At 46.2% G+C, this 17,923-nt stretch overlaps 4 protein-coding genes across 4 annotated transcripts; 3 read left to right on the top strand and 1 right to left on the bottom strand.

The window, feature by feature from the left end:
- Positions 1-306: 306 nt before the first annotated feature.
- LOC124689670 (protein ALP1-like) lies at positions 307-2,341 on the bottom strand. Its single transcript, XM_047223160.1, has 4 exons — positions 1,808-2,341; positions 1,020-1,322; positions 708-933; positions 307-635 (listed from the first exon to the last, which is right to left on the bottom strand). The coding sequence occupies exons 1-4, from the start codon at positions 2,339-2,341 to the stop codon at positions 313-315; spliced, it is 1,386 nt and encodes a 461-aa protein (XP_047079116.1). The 3' UTR covers positions 307-312.
- Positions 2,342-6,115: 3,774 nt separating this feature from the next.
- Positions 6,116-9,646, top strand: LOC124689669. Its single transcript, XM_047223159.1, has 7 exons — positions 6,116-6,196; positions 6,288-6,360; positions 7,367-8,395; positions 8,501-8,563; positions 8,661-8,872; positions 9,168-9,271; positions 9,493-9,646. The coding sequence occupies exons 1-7, from the start codon at positions 6,116-6,118 to the stop codon at positions 9,605-9,607; spliced, it is 1,677 nt and encodes a 558-aa protein (XP_047079115.1). The 3' UTR covers positions 9,608-9,646.
- Positions 9,647-10,495: 849 nt separating this feature from the next.
- Positions 10,496-13,329, top strand: LOC124689668 (pentatricopeptide repeat-containing protein At2g17140). The gene is made up of 2 exons (XM_047223158.1): positions 10,496-12,954; positions 13,200-13,329. Exons 1-2 carry the CDS (start codon positions 10,496-10,498, stop codon positions 13,327-13,329), a joined length of 2,589 nt encoding a protein of 862 aa, XP_047079114.1.
- A 342-nt stretch (positions 13,330-13,671) lies between these two features.
- On the top strand, positions 13,672-17,294 carry LOC124686360. The gene is made up of 6 exons (XM_047220325.1): positions 13,672-13,760; positions 14,118-14,228; positions 14,316-14,389; positions 16,067-16,242; positions 16,334-16,496; positions 16,572-17,294. The coding sequence occupies exons 4-6, from the start codon at positions 16,139-16,141 to the stop codon at positions 16,983-16,985; spliced, it is 681 nt and encodes a 226-aa protein (XP_047076281.1). The 5' UTR covers positions 13,672-13,760; positions 14,118-14,228; positions 14,316-14,389; positions 16,067-16,138; the 3' UTR covers positions 16,986-17,294.
- Positions 17,295-17,923: the final 629 nt, after the last annotated feature.

Here is a 17,923-nt window from a genome sequence, read left to right as displayed (position 1 = left end):
TCCAGCAACAAAATAACATATTCCAGCAACATAAACACATATTCCAGCAACATAATAACATATTCCAGCAGTAAATATGACATTCCAGCAACAAAATAACATATTCCAGCAACAAAATGCAATTATTACATCAAGTCACAACACGATACATCAAGTCACAACACGATACATCAAGTGACAACACGATACATCAAGTCAAATCTGTGCTGCCCCCCTATTCGCCCACATCGCTTGTGCAAATTCGTCTCTCTTTTGTTTCCAAGTAGCGTCATTGTGCTCCACATTCTCCTCCTCATCGTCTTCCTCCGGTTCTCATGTTTCCTCTGGTGGGAAATATTCATCCTCTCCAAATTGAAGTACCCAATTATGGAGAATGGCACAAGCTATCACTACTTTGACTTGGGTCTTGTAAGGATGGAATGGCTTATTGTAAACAAATTTCCAACGGTTCTTGTACGCAGCAAAAGCCCTCTCAATTGTTATCCTTAGAGAAGAGTGTCTTAAGTTGAACAACTCTTTATAATTTTCTGGATTATTCCCTCCACCATACTCCTTCAAGTGGTACCTTGTTTTACGGTACGGTGGAAGGAAACCCGGTTTCACACCATACCCAGCATCAACGAGGTAGACTTTTCCTATTAAATTGCAACTATCAGCTACAACAAGAACTAGTGATAAAAATATTACTAATAGGTTGAAATTATTACCTGGAGGAAGAGACAACCCATCATCCCTCTCCACAGCATCCGCAAGTACAAGGGCATCATGGGCTGATCCCTCCCAACCAGCAAGCACATAGGTAAACTTTAAATCAAAGTCTACCGCAGCCATAACATTTTGTGTAGTGCCTTCTTTTCTACCCCTAAATGCGGCTGAGATATTTTTTGGGACTCTAGCAAGCACATGTGTCCCATCAATTGCTCCAATACAGTCCTAATTTGTAAATACAAGTATTTGTTATCCATGAGTCTTTTCAAAATAACAATGATTTACATTTTTGAAGTGACAAAACAGTTTACCTTGAAGTAAGGATTGAAGCGGTTGTTTTCCTGAATTTTAGGGTGGATTTGAGTGGAGGGAGGACGGATCATCTCATCTCGCAACTCTCCAACAACATATAGCACCGCCTTAAAATACCTACTAATAACTTCAATAGATCTTCTGAAAGTTGGCTGTAGAGCTCTAAACCTTGTGTTGTGCCCAACTACTAGGAGAAACATGGCTACTTGTTCCTCGATAGAAGTATGGATACTATCTTTCAATAATGACCTCTCTCTAAACAAGGTGCACAAGCGAAAAAACGGAGTTCTTTTCATCCTTAGCTGATTTAAACAATTTGTGTCACTCGAATGATAGATATATCTCAGATTTGATTCCCTAGCTATATCCATGTCAATCCTACGGCCTATGGATATCATCGGTGTTTTCCTAGCTCTCCTTGAGATAAAAACCATGTATGCACCCATTACCGCTGCAAGACCGGCTGCCTTGACAATCAATTGGCGTCGCTTTCTTGCCAAATCATCCATCTAAACAATACAAACAATAATTTCTTCCTTCATACATGCACATGGAATAACATGCACTGCCCACAGCAACAAAAAATACACACATACAACATGCAAATAAAGGCATAGGATGTGGTCATACCTCGGATGCAGGCTGTTGCCGGTGGTGGGCGATGTGGATGAACTAGGGTTTGGAGAAGCTAGGCGCACGTGCTGGAGAGAGGTCGGCGTCGGCAGTCGTCGGTCGTCGGTGAAGGCCGCCTTGCGAGGTAGAGGGAGGAGCCGCGCTCAGCCTGTACCGACCAGGGAGCTCCCGACCTCCATGGGGGCGATTGGGATTTGGTGGTGCCGGGCAGGGCCTGGACGGGAAGCGGGGGAGCTGCAGGGTGGAGGGCGGCCGGCTGCGGGTGAGAGGGAGCGGGGAGCCTGGCCGGAGAAGAGGAGCGGCGGGCCGGCGGGAAGATGGGCGTGGGGGGCGATTGGGATTTGGTGGTGCCGGGCAGGGCCTGGACGGGAAGCGGGGGAGCTGCAGGGTGGAGGGCGGCCGGCTGCGGGTGAGAGGGAGCGGGGAGCCTGGCCGGAGAAGAGGAGCGGCGGGCCGGCGGGAAGATGGGCGACGGATGGCGATGCGGAGGAGCGCTTGCGTGACGAGGGAGTGGGGGCGACGGGGCGACGGGGTTGCGGGTCGAGGCGGATGCGATGCGGAGGAGCGGATGGGTGGGGATTCGTTCGGGATGGGTGGGGATATTTTCTGGGATGAGTTCGGCCGAGCCCGGGTGTGAAGCTGGATTTTCCCTTCCCAACTCGGCCTGGCTCACAGCCCGTATTTGCATGAGGTGGGCATAGCCCAGAGGCCTCACCCGACCTAACAAACACCCAAAATTCGGTTGGGTAGAGAAAATCTGGGTTCCCCCGGCCTAACAAACACACCCTTATAGAACCGCATTCATCCACTCCATCGTCCCAAATCAGCTCGGGCGGATGATGTCTACGTTCCCCCTCCTTTCCTGTAGACAGTGTTGGGCCCCCAAGAGCAGAGGTTTGTAGAACAGCAGCAAGTTTTCCCTTAAGTGGATCACCCAAGGTTTATCGAACTCGAGGAGGAAGAGGTCAAAGATATCCCTCTCATGCAACCCCGCAACCACAAAGCAAGAAGTCTCTTGTGTCCCCAACACACCTAATAGGTGCACTAGTTCGGCGAAGAGATAGTGAAATACGGATGGTATGAATAAATATGAGCAAGTAGTAACGGCGTGTAGTTGATGGTGGTAATATGGTAGCAGTAGTAACGCAGCAGTAGTAACGCAAGTAAAACAAGAAACAAGCGATAGTAACTCAGCAGTATTTAGGAACAAGGCCTAGGGATTACACTTTCACTAGTGGACACTCTCAACATTGATCACATAACGGAATAGATAAATGCATACTCTACACTTTTGTTGGATGATGAACACATTGCGTAGGATTACACGAACCCTCAATGCCGGAGTTAACAAGCTCCACAATAATGCTCATGTTTTAGTAACCTTTAGTGTAAGATAGATCAACGAGACTAAACCAAGTACTAGCATAGCATGCACACCGTAACCTTCATGCATATGTAGGAGGAATAGATCACATCAATATTATCATAGCAATAGTTAACTTCGCAATCTACAAGAGATCATGATCATAGCATAAACCAAGTACTAACACAAGTGCACACATCGTCGCCTTTACACACGTGCGGGAGGAATAGAACTACTTTAATAACTTTGCTAGAGTAGCACATAGATAGTAGTGATACAAACTCATATGAATCTCAATCATGTAAAGCAGCTCATGAGATTATTGTATTGAGGTACATGGGAGAGAGATGAACCACATAGCTACAGCGAAGCCCTCAACCTCGGGGATGGATTACTCCCTCCTCATCATGGAGGCAGCGATGGCGGTGAAGATGGCGGTGAAGACGGCGGTGGAGATGGCTCCGGTGGCAATTCCCCGTCCCGGCAGGGTGCCGGAACAGAGACTTCTGTCCCCCGAATTTGACTTTCGCGATGGCGGCGGCTCTGGATGGGTTTCCGTCTCGTGGTTCTTTCTGTCGATGTTTTTAGGTCACGACGGCTTAAATAGGCGAAGAGTCGGAGTCGGAGGGGCCACGGGCTGCCCAAACCATAGGGGGGCGCCCCCCCCTGGCCGCGCCGGGGTGTGGTTTGGTGGCCCTGTCCCCCTTCTCTGGCAGTTCTCGTGTGTTCTGGATGGTTCCGGGAAAAATAGGAATCTGGGTCTTGATTTCGTCCGATTCCGAGAATATTTCCTTACTAGGATTTCGAAACCAAAAACAGCAGAAAACAAGAACCGGCCTTTCGGCATCTCGTCAATAGGTTAGTTCCGGAAAACGCATAAAAATGATATAAAGTGTGAACAAAACATGTTGGTATTGTCATAAAACAAGCATGGAACATCGGAAATTATAGATACGTTGGAGACGTATCAGCGGACTCCCGCGCTCGCAGCACCGCACCGGTGGGCCAGCGGCCTTCTGATCTAGGCGCAGGCGGTCTCCCGTGCTTCACACTGGCAGCCTCCTACTTCCCTAGTGTCGCGGGCCTCTCCCTGCCCTCCCGAGATCTCCTCTCGTCGCGGGTCTCCCATTGCCCTCACCTCCCACCGGCGGGCCGACGGCATTTGGGTTAGATAACTAATTAATATACTCCATCGATCCAACTTACTTGTAGATTTGTATATACTTGCATCCGATCCAAATTACTTGTCATAAATTAGCTAACATACATCTATGTTTCCTAACAAATATTTAAAACAAAATAGTTTCCAAATCTTACATCTGATTAATATACTCCCCCGATCCAACTTATTTGTTATAAGTTTGTCTAGATATGCATGTAACTAGACACGTTTGTTACGTAGATACATGCAAATATATACAAATCTACGACAAGTAATTTGGATCGAAGGGAGTATCAACTTTATGCGTGGGTGTTTGAGTCTTACACATACTATTAGCTAAGCGCCATGACTCGGTGCAACTATTAGCAACTATCTATAAGGAAATGAAATTCTTTCCTCACAAATATTTAAAACAAAATAGTTTTCAAATCGTACATCTGATCATTATACTCCCACTGATCCAAATTACTTTTTATAAATTTGTCTGGATACGTATGTAACTCGACATGTTTTTTTATGTAGATACATTTTAGTATATCCAAATCTACGAAGAGTAACTTGGACCGGAGGGAGTATCAACTTTGTACATCGGTGACTAGGTCTTATGGTCTTACACATTTGTTTTCGATATGGGAGCCAAACCCTAGCCTCTGCATGGATCCTTTTCTTTGTTAGATTACTCGCAAAACCTTACAAGGGGAATAGAAAGATCAACTCGAAGCCACCATTCTAACGACAACTCGTTAAACCTACAAGACTGATGAAAGGAGTGACCAAGAACATGGCCATGTGCCCTGACCTCACACAAATGCACGTCATCTAAAAATCGAGTGTCTCCCAAGACGCCCGTCGGTGGGTGAGAAGAACAAGCAGACCCTTCTAGGGTTTCGGTCGAGTATTAGTGTGATGCATCATATCTATGGTAGGACGTGATGCTCATATGAATACTTATCAATTATACAGTATTACCTGCTATCACTTGCTCCTTGTTATTAAGTGCTATATTCACACCACCATGTTTATAAGAGGGAGATCAAGTGAAGCCATGAACCCCGAGCCACTTTAAACCATAAGAAACACCTTAAAAACTGCTTTACTTGCGCTTTTATTTTCCGCACTTTATTATTTCAAAAATACAAAATATATTGTTCACTTTACTTGCTTTGTTTATTTAAGTTTTGTAATACTTACACCCCGTCGATAATAAGTGTGCTGGAGCTGCGGACGGAGGACCACCTTGATGGGAAGTATGTGACTGCTTTGAACCTTGAGGCGCTGAGACCTTGTGCGTCGGTGCCGCTCCACGGAAAGATATGACAGTGCAGTAGAACCTCGAGGCGATGTCGAGCGAGTACATGTTGTCGTTTCCACCACGGCGACTGGATGGGTGTGGACCTGGACGTGCCAGTACATGGCAACAGTGGCGGCCAGTTAGATTTTACCTTGTGTACGGTCAAGATCTATATGATCTGGCAATTTCACTCTTTTTATATTGGTATAAATATAGATACTTTGCACATGAGGTTTTCATCGGGTCACACCACACTTCATTACCAAGAGCTGCAGATCCATCATCCATCCACCACCGGTGGCCAAAACCTGAAATCCTATACCTCCACCCCCAAATTCAAACCCTCAAAAGGTCCTCCACCCAAAGATTTCAAAATCCATCGGTGGGTTTCGGATCGGATAGGGCGCTCCCCCTATTCACCTTCGGAGCCAGCCGCGCCCACCTCCGCTCGAATTCAAAAAAACCCCGCACGCATAAAACCCACCACCCCGTCCCCCACCTCCCCTGCGCATCTCCATTTCAAAATCACGCCAACTTCGCGTCCCCCCGCTCCCACCCCATCCGCTCCGCCCCCAAACCCTAGGCGGCCTCCCGCCGGCGCCGGCCCAGATCCCTCGCCGCCCGCGCCGCCGCCCTCCGCGCTCCGATGGACCCCGCGGGCCTGCGCCCGTGCCCGCCGGATCCCGCCGGATCGGGCGCGCCGCCGCCGCCGCCGCAGACGGCCGAGGTGGGTTGGGCTTGGCCGTCCCCCCGTCCGCTTCTAGTCTCTGGTTGCTGGCGGACTGCGGTGCTGACATCGTGCTGCGCGTTCTCTGCAGGAATTGGGACGGAGGGCGGCCGGGAGCGGCGGCGCGTGCGGGTCGGCGGCGGCTCCGCTGGTCGAATTGGGAGGTGGGTCCCGATCTGCGCTGGTCCCGTGCTTCTACTCTAGCACATGCCCCACTGGAAGAAACGTAGCTTCGTTTCTATCTGACCTTTCCCGTCGTGCTCGAATCCTTAGTTGCAAGTCCCCAATTCGCCGGTAGAATTAGAATTCCAGATGGCGCGTTATGGTTATAGGTGTCCCGAAACAGATCTACAGTAAGCTCCTACGACTACACAAACGCCACTTAAGTTCCGTACAGGAACGCATCCCTAGCCGATTTTCTGTGCCTGTCAAGTAACATCAGCCCGTTCTCATCTCAGATGTGTGAACCGGGGTAACTGTTAGAGCAGCCTTGCTGGCAACTGAATTTAATGTTCTAGGAGAAGATGTGAATTGTCGGGCTGTCATTCTGCTTGAATCTGTAGCGTGAAGTCCTGCTTTCGTTCACTGACTGAACATAAAACTGAGATGACGCGGTACACTGTAGTGTTTCAGGGCACAGATCTTAGTCTGCGAGTACATGGATTTTTCACTAGCGTTTCGTGTAGTTATATAGCTCGTCATTTTCGTTGTGTTGCTTCTGTTGAGGAATGATAGGGCAGAATAAACTTGGAACATTTCAACACATGCATCTATCAGATGTGTAAAACACGGTAGGGATGTAATCTAGATAGCATTTGTGTTAACAATTGGTTTGCTGTGGTATGAGAAGTTGATAAATCATGCATGTTCATTGAGATTTGAATTCCTTTTTACTAAGAGATGTTGAGTATTCATCCACGTCTCACTTTTTTTTATATGTCATAAACATCATCCTGATTCCAATGTCTGGCCTCTTTACAGTACTGCTCTTGTTATCAATCTAGTCCATACTCTCTAGTGGTTGGATAAAATGGAAACATGCGAGACTATTCACTATCTTGACTGGATTTGCTTGTGGAAACAACATACTTTTTCTTTCTTTTGTTTGGTTACTTAATTTTATTTTGTAGCTTAAGCTCACTCATGCTTACCATTGCTTCTCTCTTGTAGATCTGAGGGTGGGGATTTTGGAATCTTCAGATCAAATAAAAGGATGTTTGCATCCTGGTAATACGAAGGATATACCTCAATTTACTGTTGAAGGTGCCAGAAATTGTGAATATGAGGCCTCTTCATTGCCTCGGGCTGGTCCACTTCTTCAGTTAGAACCTGCTTGCCTGACCTTGGGTCGTTCTTCGGATGCAGTGTTGGCAGAAAAGTTGCATGACACTGATCCTTTAGCACGTGGCAAAGAGAACATCAGGGCAGACTTGCAACCTAAGCCTGATGCAAAGCACAATGAGAATAGGATGAGTGATGCACCCCTTGGATTGGATCTTAATACGCTGGATCCTTCGGATCCGGCAGAGCTCAATCCCTTCTTTCCTTACAAGAAGCTGGGGCAGTCGAAAGTTAGTGATCCATCAGAATGTGGTAGTACAACTGGTGCTACAGGAGAAAGTGAGTCCCACAGAAAGTGGAGAGAAATGAAGCAGAATGGCTTCCTTTCTTCATCCCATGGAACTGCAGTAGCACCTAAGCCACGAGGTCGACCCCCCAAGCGGAAAAGGGACGATGAACTCAAGAGGAGCACTTTTACCCAGAATGAACAAACCAAGTTCACAAAGGTTGCTGCTCCTAGTGGCCTATTATCTGGGCTAAATCCTGGAATAATAAACCATGTAAGAAATAGCAAGCAAGTGCATTCCATAATAAAGGCAATGGTACGCTCCGAGGAGCTCGAGAATGCATGTCAGCCTGGTTTTGCTAGCCAGCAAGGTGAAAGAGGGAAAGAAGTTTCTGATAGAATTCAGGAGCAGAAGTATGCAGAGAGTTTGATGAAGTGCCATTTTATGATGGAAGGTAATAATACAATGTTTCACCAAGGGCTGCCCACCACATCGAAGTTCCTCCCAGAGGGTGGTGACAATCTGAAATTGCAACTCTCATCAACAGTCACTATGGCTTCGGATGGGACATGCAGTACTTTAGCCGATGATGAATCTAAACATGACTACATGACTGTGCTATCTGTAAAGGGTATGCTCAATTGCTTTGCTCACTAATCATACATTCTGCGACTGTTGCACTAACTATTTATAGAAATATCTACATCTGACAGTTTTCTTGCCTTTCAATGACCAGCGGCTAGTGTTGCCTCACAGTGGCTGGAGCTCCTACAGCAGGATATAAGAGGGCGGCTTGCTGGTAATACTTCTACAGTCAAATGAAAACCTTTTTCAAAATATAATCCAAAGTTGTAACCTATGCATCCCACTTAATTATGCTTCCTTCATCCTTGAAGCTCTGAAGCGCAGTAGGAAGAGAGTCAGGAACGCTCTTCAAACTGAACTGCCGCACCTGATATCAACAGAATTTTCATCTAACCAAGAGAATGAACCATCCATTGCTGGAGGTGGATCCACTGGAAAAACAGTTTCAGAAGCACATATTGCTCGGTGGAGGTCTCTTTTCGTTCAGATGGAAAGAACACTGCAGGAGGAGGGGAGGCAATTGGTGAGTTTATGCATAAGAGTATTTTATGATGTAACAAACATTGTGGTATTGAATTACTATTTATTCTCCTTTGGTGTTCTTGATATCTAACAGATAGTCTAGATGCATTCTCATTAACTTTGATCAGCATAGATATCAAATTATGATGTTGAGATTTATGCTTAATTTCATTTTTGTAACATCAGTCTGAAAACGGTTGGCATGTTATGCATTAGTATTATCTTTTGAACAAAAGCCTGCATGCTCATTAAGCTGCTCCATTCCTGACCATCCCAATTACTTGAAATTGTTGCAGGAAAATCGGATGAAGGAAGTGCAAGCAATGTTATTGAATTGTGATAAAGGGCTAACACAAGTGACCCGTGAGGCTCCATTACTAGGCCCAATGGCCGAACTATGGTTAGTTCATCACCACATTTGACTGTAAATAAGTTTGCCCCTTCCGAACTCGTGTGTAAACCATGTGTTGATTTATGGAGATAAGCTAATCGAACTACAAAATAGCAAATGAACCACTAAGTTTCAGATATTTGCAGCAAACACAGTAAAATTTCACTTCACCACTGTATCTGAGTTTTGTGTTTGTGTTTTGCTTAACATCTGCCAATGTGTCTGCGCAGGAAGCTGAAGAGCCCGGAGATTTCCGAGAGCGAGTGGGCAGTGCAAGCTGCCGCGGCGTCGATCTACTCGACGTGCAACCTGGTCATGAAAGCCGAGAACGTTTCATGCTTCTGATCTTCAGACATTAGGATTTACTCTGTCGCATTCTCCCCTGCTTTCCTCTTACTGATCTTAACCTTGGCATTGAGGTTTAGGTTCAGTTAGTTAGCCTAGGCAATCATCTCATTTTTTCCCCCAGTCATCTCCTTGTTGAGTATTGAGTGAAGTTGTGGTTTGTGCTGCTCCTTTGATGTAACGTGATGAAGCACCTGTGCTGTCCGACTGTGCGTGTGTGTCTGTCTGTTGTTACCAACTTACCAATTCTTTCACAGGCGTGTGAAATAACAAATTTGTTTGCGTACTTTCTTATGCCTCCTCTTGTTTTTTTTTTTTGAAAATTCTGTGTTTTCAGACTCTTCTTTGGAAATTCCGGCATAACTGAAAATTCTCAACAAGAAATGCTGAAAATTTCTCCAATTGAAATCTGAAGTAGTAGCTGTTGTCGTGTGGTCACTGGTCACTGGCAGAAGTGAAATAGACTAGGATCTGGAATGATGGCCAATTTTCATTACTACCATTATGACCTAAGATAGTAAGATGTGATCATTATTTGTAATTTGACAATGCTATTTGTTGGAAACATGTCCTAAGAATGTGAGCATTTTACTACCATTGTTTCCATAAAATATGTCTTAACTTGTTCACACATCCAAATTTTAATAAAGTTAAGACAACTTAAATAAAACGGAGGGAGTACTAAAAAAAATTACACGAGCATGGTTTAGGGTGAGCTCAAGAGCTAAGCAGCTACTACAGATCAGGGAGATAATCGGCCCCACAGATCAGTGAGAGAGTTAGAGCGGAGTGGACCGTTGACCTAAGCGTGTGCCCCACCGGGCAGCCAGGCAGGGCACGTTTAAACCACCCTCGCCGCCGCCGCCCCCGCCGCGCCGCCACCATCCCATGTCCGGCTCCCCCACCAGCCTTGCCGCGCTCCTCCGCCGCAACGCCGCCACCCCCGCCGTCGCGCTCCGCCTCTTCCTCCACCTCACCTCGCCATCCTCCCCTCCTCCGGCCCACTCCACCTCCTTCCTCTCCCGCCTCCTCGCCGCCGACCCGTCCACCCACCACCTCCTCCCGCGCCTCCTCCGCCACATCCTCTCCCTCCCACACCCCACCCCGCCGCTCCTAGAGCTCCTCGCCGCCGCCACCTCCTCCCCGCGCCGGGTCCCGCTCGCCTTCTCCCTCTCCGTCCTCCGCTCCCTCCCCGCGCCGCCCACCCCAGTCTACAACCGCCTCCTCCTCGCCGCGCTCACCGACTCCCGCCTCGACCTCGTCGAGTCGCTCTACAAGGATCTCCTCCTCTCCGGCGCCGCCCCGGACGTCTTCACCCGCAACATCCTGCTCCAAGCCCTCTGCGCCGCCGGCCGCATGGACCTCGCGCGCAGGGTGTTCGACGCCATGCCCGCCCGCAACGACTTCAGCTTCGGGATCCTGGCGCGCGGGTACTGCCGCGCGGGGCGGGCCGCGGACGCTCTCCAGGTCCTCGACGCCATGCCCAGGATCAACCTCGTCGTCTGCAACACCGTCGTCGCGGGGTTCTGCCGCGAAGGCCGCGCGGACGAGGCCGAGCGGCTGGTGGACCGGATGCGCGCGCACGGGCTCGCGCCCAACGTCGTCACCTTCAATGGCAGGATCTCCGCGCTCTGCAGGGCCGGGCGGGTGCTGGACGCGTACCGGATATTCAACGACATGCAGGAGGCGTGGGAGCGGGGCCTGCCGCGGCCCGACCAGGTGACCTTCGACGTGATGCTCCGCGGGTTCTGCGACGCCGGGATGCTGGACGAGGCGAGGGTGCTGGTGGACATCATGAGGTGCGGCGGGTTCCTGCGGAAGGTCGAGAGTTACAACCGCTGGCTGTCGGGGCTGGTCAGGAACGGGAAGGTCGGGGAGGCGCAGGAGCTGCTCAGCGAGATGGCTCACGAGGGCGTCCAGCCTAATAGCTACACGTACAACATCATTGTCGATGGGCTGTGCAAGGAGGGCAAGGCGTTTGATGTCCGGAGAGTGGAGGATTTCGTCAGGAGTGGTTCGATGACGCCGGATGTTGTGACTTACACCAGTTTGCTCCGTGCTTATTGCTCCAAGGGCAAGACCGCCGCCGCCAATAGGATCCTTGGTGAGATGGCACTGAAGGGGTGTGCCCCGAATTTGTTCACGTATAATGTTTTGCTGCAGAGTTTGTGGAAAGCTGGTAGGACTGCAGAGGTGGAGAGCTTGTTAGAGAGGATGAGTGAGAAAGGATATAGTCTGGATACAGCCAGCTGCAACATAATTATTGACGGACTATGCAGAAGCAGTAAATTAGATATGGCTATGGACATTGTCGATGGGATGTGGAGTGAAGGAAGCCTGGCTCTTGGCAGATTGGGTGGTTCGTTTGCAAGTTTAGTTAGTGATTCTTCCCTCGCCAAAAGGTGTCTTCCTGACCGAATCACTTACTCGACTTTGATGAATGCATTGTGCAAAGAAGGAAGGTTTGATGAAGCAAGGAAGAAGTTAATTGAGATGATAGCAAAAGATATTTCTCCTGACTCAGTTATATATGATACCTTTATTCATGGGTACTGCAAGCATGGCAAGACCTCTTTGGCCATTAAGGTTCTGAGAGACATGGAGAAGAAAGGTTGCAATCCAAGCACAAGGTCATACAACTTGCTGATTTGGGGATTTCAAGAAAAGCACAAGTCGGACGAGATTCTTGAATTGATGAGTGAAATGAAGGAGAAGGGGATTTCTTCTGACGTCATGACCTACAACAGCTTGATAAAATCCTTTTGTGAAAGAGGAATGGTCAACAAGGCAATGCCTTTGTTAGACGAAATGTTACAGGATGAAATAGTTCCTAATGTAACTTCTTTTGGCTTGTTGATTAAGGCCTTTTGCAAGCTTCCAGATTTCTCTGCAGCTCAGAGGGTGTTTGATGTTGCTGTGAGTACATGTGGCCAGAAGGAAGTGCTCTATTGCTTGATGTGCACTGAGCTCTCCACTTGTGCTCGATGGATGGAAGCCAAGAAAATTCTAGAAATGGCACTTGAAATGAGAATTTCCATCCAAAGTTTCCCATATAAGCAGATAATTGTGGGGCTGTGTGACATCAGTGAGGCAGACCACGCTCATAGTCTACTCAAATTGTTTATATCTAAGGGGCATTCATTTGATCCAGCAATATTCATGCCTGTCATAGATGCATTAAGTGAAAGGGGAAAGAAGCCGGATGCTGATATGCTCTCTGAAAAGATGATGGAAATGGCAGATCGTAATGATGGTAATGTTACTGTTTCTGGTGCGGTTACCCCTAGAAGTGGGAAGCATGAACAGGTTAAGTCTCCTGAAAGTGACTGGCATGCTCTCCTGCACAGGTATTATCATGATCGTTTTTCTTGTTTTCTGTTTGCTAGAATCTTCTTTTGTTTATTTGGTTGCAAGTTTCTGTGACGCTTAGAATACAAATGTCACATTAAATTTGATACTGTACAATAATCAAGGCACACGCACTGAGAAATCAGTAACACAAACTACTCTAACAAGATAGTGAAGTCCTCACTATCGCTGTTCCATTCTTTGACCTGTGCTGCAATGACTGACTTACATTGTTGATGCACAGAGATGACAGTGCTCGCACGATTATGAAAATTACCAATAGAGTGCGCACTGGATGGGGCCAAAGAGGCAATGTGTACGGGCATAAACGGAAGCAGGATGACGACATTTATGTACTGGAGAACACTGGCTGAGTAAGTTTCTCATCATTCTAGAGCCCTAAACAATAACATCATGGAAGTTTGAGAAGCTGGTTCTAAGTGAAAGCATATGTTTTGCTTCAGTACGCTGATTGCTAAGCATGTCAACATGATTCTAGTTTAGTGCAGGCTTTTTTCAATTATGTAAATACGTTTGTTGTTTCTGCATTACCCAGGTTATTTCTGCTAGACAGTTGTTGGTTTGTACATTATTGAAGCCTAAAATTTGCTTTTTACAAAATGGCTGGACCGTTGGAGAGAATAGGATAACCATTTTGAATTCTTGTTTTGCTGTGCAGGTGGGTTGTGCACTTGTGATTACTAAGAACGGCAACACTATCTCATTCTTTTGCTAGCCTTTTAGACAAAGCTGATGGTTAAAGCCATTTCTGAAGGGCCATTGAGGAGTCCTCATCCTATATATGGTAAGTTTTGCAATCAATCACTCACTTGATCATGTACTCTTTAACACTGTTTGGAAGCTCAAACTGTACCTGGTAAGCTAGTGGTTACCTGGACTTGGTCCTTCAGGCTAACAATTCAGTAGTTATTGTTATGTACCTGGCCTCAGTTCACAAGTGATTAGATTTTTCAAGTTACTTTTGTGTATTGAGTTCATATGCATTCTTCAGAATATTTAAATCAGTGTATGAGTTTGGTATACAGATAATTGATGTACTATACTACTACTGTGATGTCTAACTTCTAACTTGGATTTGTTTCTGTTGTCTTCCTAATCCTTCTGACGCTGGGTTTTTTTGCATAATATTCTTAAATTTCAGGTACCCAATGCATGAATACAGATGTTAGACTATATAGATTAATTTTACCCCTTTAGGTCCGAGTGCTACTGATGAGAGACCAATTCTCCATACTGTTCTGAATGTTGATTGGTATGCTTGCATTACTATATGAAGTAGAGTTTGATTTGCACAGGTAATTTGTTCTGAACAGTCCCTTTCTTGCCTATTGCTGTGTAGAGATTAACTGGTGATCTGATGACGAATGTTGTACACATCAGCATACCCCAATGTTGTTCCAGATCGCAGACTTGGTGAGCACTACTGAACTTATTTGAGCTACCATTATTGTTTGTTTTGTATGCATTTTCATTCTTAGAGTTTAACATCTAGTACATGAGATGTTGGATACTCATGGAGTATATAATTAACAATTACATCATGGCAAAAGTTCAGTTAATAGCATCTGCTGCAGAAAATTTCAAAGGATTTACAAAGGAATGTGGAGGATTCTAATCCTTACGCCTACGTGCGTTGTTTGATTTGTAGGATTACAATCCAAGAATTTTTCCTTCGGAACCATTCGCACTAGGTTTGATTTGAAAATTTACACGCACTCTAACCTCTTGTGAAGAATCCTATGTTTTTCCTTTGCATAATTAAAGTCCTTGCAATCCTGTAGTTACTTTTTGTAGAGAAGACTCTTTAGTGTAAATCGGATATTTTCACATTAATTAAATGTTCTTTCTTTAGTAAAAATAATAGACATTTGAGGCTTAGTTTTTGCAAACGCACAGTATTTGGTAGAGAATAATAAAGGCTGCGTTATTCCTTTTCTCTTCCTGCAACTACTTAGGACTGTTCTGTAGTACGTCAGCTAATTTGTACCAGTGAACCAACCAACGAACTAACCAAAGGAAACTAGAAGTCTAGGACTGAATTACTTCGACATCTAGAGTCCACGTGGAAGTTGGCTAGACGTCCAACTGGTATATATAAACCAGGAGTATTTCCACTTGGTCACTGCGTTGCGTGACAACTTGCTATAGCAGCAGACCCCCCTGGTGTTGTTCCGGATTGCAAACTTGTTGAGTATACTATGACCTGATTTGAGCTACCAATTTTGATTATTTTTTATGCATTTTCCTTACTTAGACATGAGATGCTAGATATATATAAATTCACAAGTACATCGTGAGAAAAGTTCAAAACCTCTGCCTGTAGAAACTGTAAAAGAGACATTTAAGCCGGAAACCCCATCCATACATCTAGAATTCCTATTTAGAGCCACATTTTTGCGTAACAAATTTTACGCGTTCACATAAATCATCTTTCCATACCTGTAGACAATTTTTTTTGCTTTTAAATATGAATTTTTTTGTTTTTTCAAAACGGCGAGCTCAGTAGAGCTCGAGCTCCATATGTCTGCACTCTTCTTTTTTAACCCGAAATATATTCTTGGTGTAAAACAGATCCTGCTCTTATTGATACAATATTCATTTTAGCAAGTAGTAAATTAGTAAGATATATTTTGGGCCATTCATTTTAGCAAGTAGTAAATTAGTAAGAGATATTTTGGGCCAATCATTTTAGCAAGTATTAAATTAGTAAGAGATATTTTGAGCCTATAATAAATAGAAATATTTAAGGATTGCATATATTTAGAGCAGAATCTTTGGTGGAAATTAAAATAGGCTGGGCTGGTCCGTTTCTCATTCAGAGGCAGAGGAAAGAATTACTGTTCTCTGTGTGAGTAGTACTGCGCCAGCTAATTTGCAACCGGCAAACCAACCAATGGAAACGAGAGCTGGTTTGCTTTGACATCTGAAGATATAAACTAGGAGTATATCTTCTTGGTCCTCACGTTGCGTGATACATTGCTATGCCTGCCCCCCACCACCGCTCCTCTCTGACCACAAACAACTTCCTTTCTGCCAACCGCCGTTGCAACTTGCCATAATTGGTCTGTACTTACACGTGCTTGTGTTCAGGCCATCGTCTTCCTCAACAAGGCAAAAGGGGAACGACGACGAGGAGCCTAGGGAAGATCTCGTCTATCAGAAATGGACATCGCCGGCCTCCCTTCCGACATCCTTGTGGAGGTGACTGCCAGAATCGCCGGGGAGTCTACCACGCCCCTCAACGACATCGTCAGCCTCAGGCGATCGTAAGTGTCCAATCGCTCAATTCATTTCTGGTGTTCGTTCGTGCCGAATACACAACAACTGCTACAGCCTGTGCGTCTATCCTCTCTGCAGGTGCAAGGTGTTCCGTGACGCAACGGCTGCGAGGGAGGTGGGGCGGTGCATGGCGGTGCAGAGGGAGTGGCGGCTGCACTGGTGGGACAAGGCTCGGTTCCTCTCGGTGCTCCGGCGGTGCGCGGCCAGCGGCAACCCTGACGCCTCCTACATCCTCGGACTGGTAGCGTCTGAACCACGCACGTAATCATCATACAGAGTTGCTCCATGGTTCTAACCAACCCAGCTCCTTTGCCAGGAGGAAATCTGCAACCGGAGGAGAAAGGCGAGCGGGCTCCTGCACCTCCGGCGCGCCATGGAGCACGGCCACCCCGTCGCGGCATACACGATCGGCATGATCATGCTGCGTGATTCGCTCGACCTTGAAGGGATCGAGCAGGCGATGGAATATTTGGAGGGAGGCTCTGCATCAAGAATAAGGAGCAACATCAAGATTGCTTCCGTGCGGAGAGAGGCTGCGTCGGTCATGAGAAGGCTGACGATGCGCCGTTGGAAGCGGGCCGAGCCTACGGCTCCCTGCACGGAGCCGCTGTGCGGGAAGATGGAGGAGACGGCGGAAGCCTGGGACGAGGCTGACGACGAACAGAGGAGGTTCTGCAGCCGGATGTGTAGATGGAGACATGAGTATCGCAGATTTGTCGAGAGGATTTAACAATATGATCCATTAGTAGGCTGTCTGCCACTCCGCCGGCAGTAATTTGTCGACAAAATTTAACTCTTGAAGCTTCTCCAATTATAGGATCTGCCATACCATTTTTTCTCGTTCAGTATACTATGCCACTAAGAGATACTCCCGCTGGTTTGGCATTTGCCACACCATTCCCGGTGGTTAGGACGTGATATTTTTCTCACGGGTCAGGGCCACTGGCTTGTGTATATTGTTTCGACTAGGATATGCTTGTATTTTGTGATACCATTGATTGTAGTAACAATTTTTTTGGGGCTGCTGTATAAGGCTTAGTTAGTGTGGACAGAAATTTGATGCACATGGGCACCAGTAAATCAGTGATTTTGTATTTTTTCTAAAAGAAAAATCATATATTTGTGTTTCAAAAAATTCTAAAAAAAATCGCATATAGTCAATGCTGTATCCCATAAACATGTAAAATATTAATTTCAAATACTTTATATTCTGAGCTACATAAAAATGACAAAAGTGTTGATCTGAGTAGTCATTTTCAAATCATCAAAACATATTAGATTTTGTCATTTTTGTCTAGTAGATAAAATAAAAAGAATTTTGGGTTGAGATTTTGCATGATTGTGAGATGTCTCGTTGATAATTTCCAGTTTTTTTTTGATAACTTGCGAAAATTCTTTTTACATTTAAAAAAAATGAAGAGAGCTCTAGAGCTAAAAGCACTTTTCGTTAGTTTGGTTAAGAGAATTTTATAGGGATTTTGAAGCATTCCATTACTTAGGATCTCCTCATTTAGTGATTGTTGGTGAGCCGTCAAAGCAGCTTGGCCGGAGGCTCTCATTTACCACCACCCCTCTCTCGCTTTTCCATCCCCTTAGAGTCTATCGGCAGCCTCGCTGGCTGGAGACGACAAGGGAGAGGAGGCTAGCCTGCCTATCGAGAGTAGTAGC

This window comes from Lolium rigidum, chromosome 2 (genome assembly GCF_022539505.1).
Source record: "Lolium rigidum isolate FL_2022 chromosome 2, APGP_CSIRO_Lrig_0.1, whole genome shotgun sequence".
Taxonomy (NCBI): domain Eukaryota; kingdom Viridiplantae; phylum Streptophyta; class Magnoliopsida; order Poales; family Poaceae; genus Lolium; species Lolium rigidum.
Note: the sequence above shows the minus strand (reverse complement) of the source record. Positions and strands in the feature narration are given on the sequence as shown.

Excerpts from the sequence above, each read along its gene's own strand:
- LOC124689670 (XM_047223160.1), bottom strand. The coding sequence starts at position 2,341 with ATGCAAATACGGGCTGTGAGCCAGGCCGAGTTGGGAAGGGAAAATCCA. Across the intron at positions 1,323-1,807 it reads GGTCGGGAGCTCCCTGGTCG|CTAAGGATGAAAAGAACTCC; the intron begins GTACAGGCTGAG and ends TGTTTAAATCAG. Across the intron at positions 934-1,019 it reads GCTTCAATCCTTACTTCAAG|GACTGTATTGGAGCAATTGA; the intron begins GTAAACTGTTTT and ends TTTACAAATTAG.
- LOC124689669 (XM_047223159.1), top strand. The coding sequence starts at position 6,116 with ATGGACCCCGCGGGCCTGCGCCCGTGCCCGCCGGATCCCGCCGGATCG. Across the intron at positions 6,197-6,287 it reads CGCCGCCGCAGACGGCCGAG|GAATTGGGACGGAGGGCGGC; the intron begins GTGGGTTGGGCT and ends CGTTCTCTGCAG. Across the intron at positions 8,396-8,500 it reads GACTGTGCTATCTGTAAAGG|CGGCTAGTGTTGCCTCACAG; the intron begins GTATGCTCAATT and ends TTCAATGACCAG.
- LOC124689668 (XM_047223158.1), top strand. The coding sequence starts at position 10,496 with ATGTCCGGCTCCCCCACCAGCCTTGCCGCGCTCCTCCGCCGCAACGCC. Across the intron at positions 12,955-13,199 it reads TGGCATGCTCTCCTGCACAG|AGATGACAGTGCTCGCACGA; the intron begins GTATTATCATGA and ends GTTGATGCACAG.
- LOC124686360 (XM_047220325.1), top strand. The coding sequence starts at position 16,139 with ATGGACATCGCCGGCCTCCCTTCCGACATCCTTGTGGAGGTGACTGCC. Across the intron at positions 16,243-16,333 it reads ATCGTCAGCCTCAGGCGATC|GTGCAAGGTGTTCCGTGACG; the intron begins GTAAGTGTCCAA and ends TCCTCTCTGCAG. Across the intron at positions 16,497-16,571 it reads CCTCCTACATCCTCGGACTG|GAGGAAATCTGCAACCGGAG; the intron begins GTAGCGTCTGAA and ends CTCCTTTGCCAG.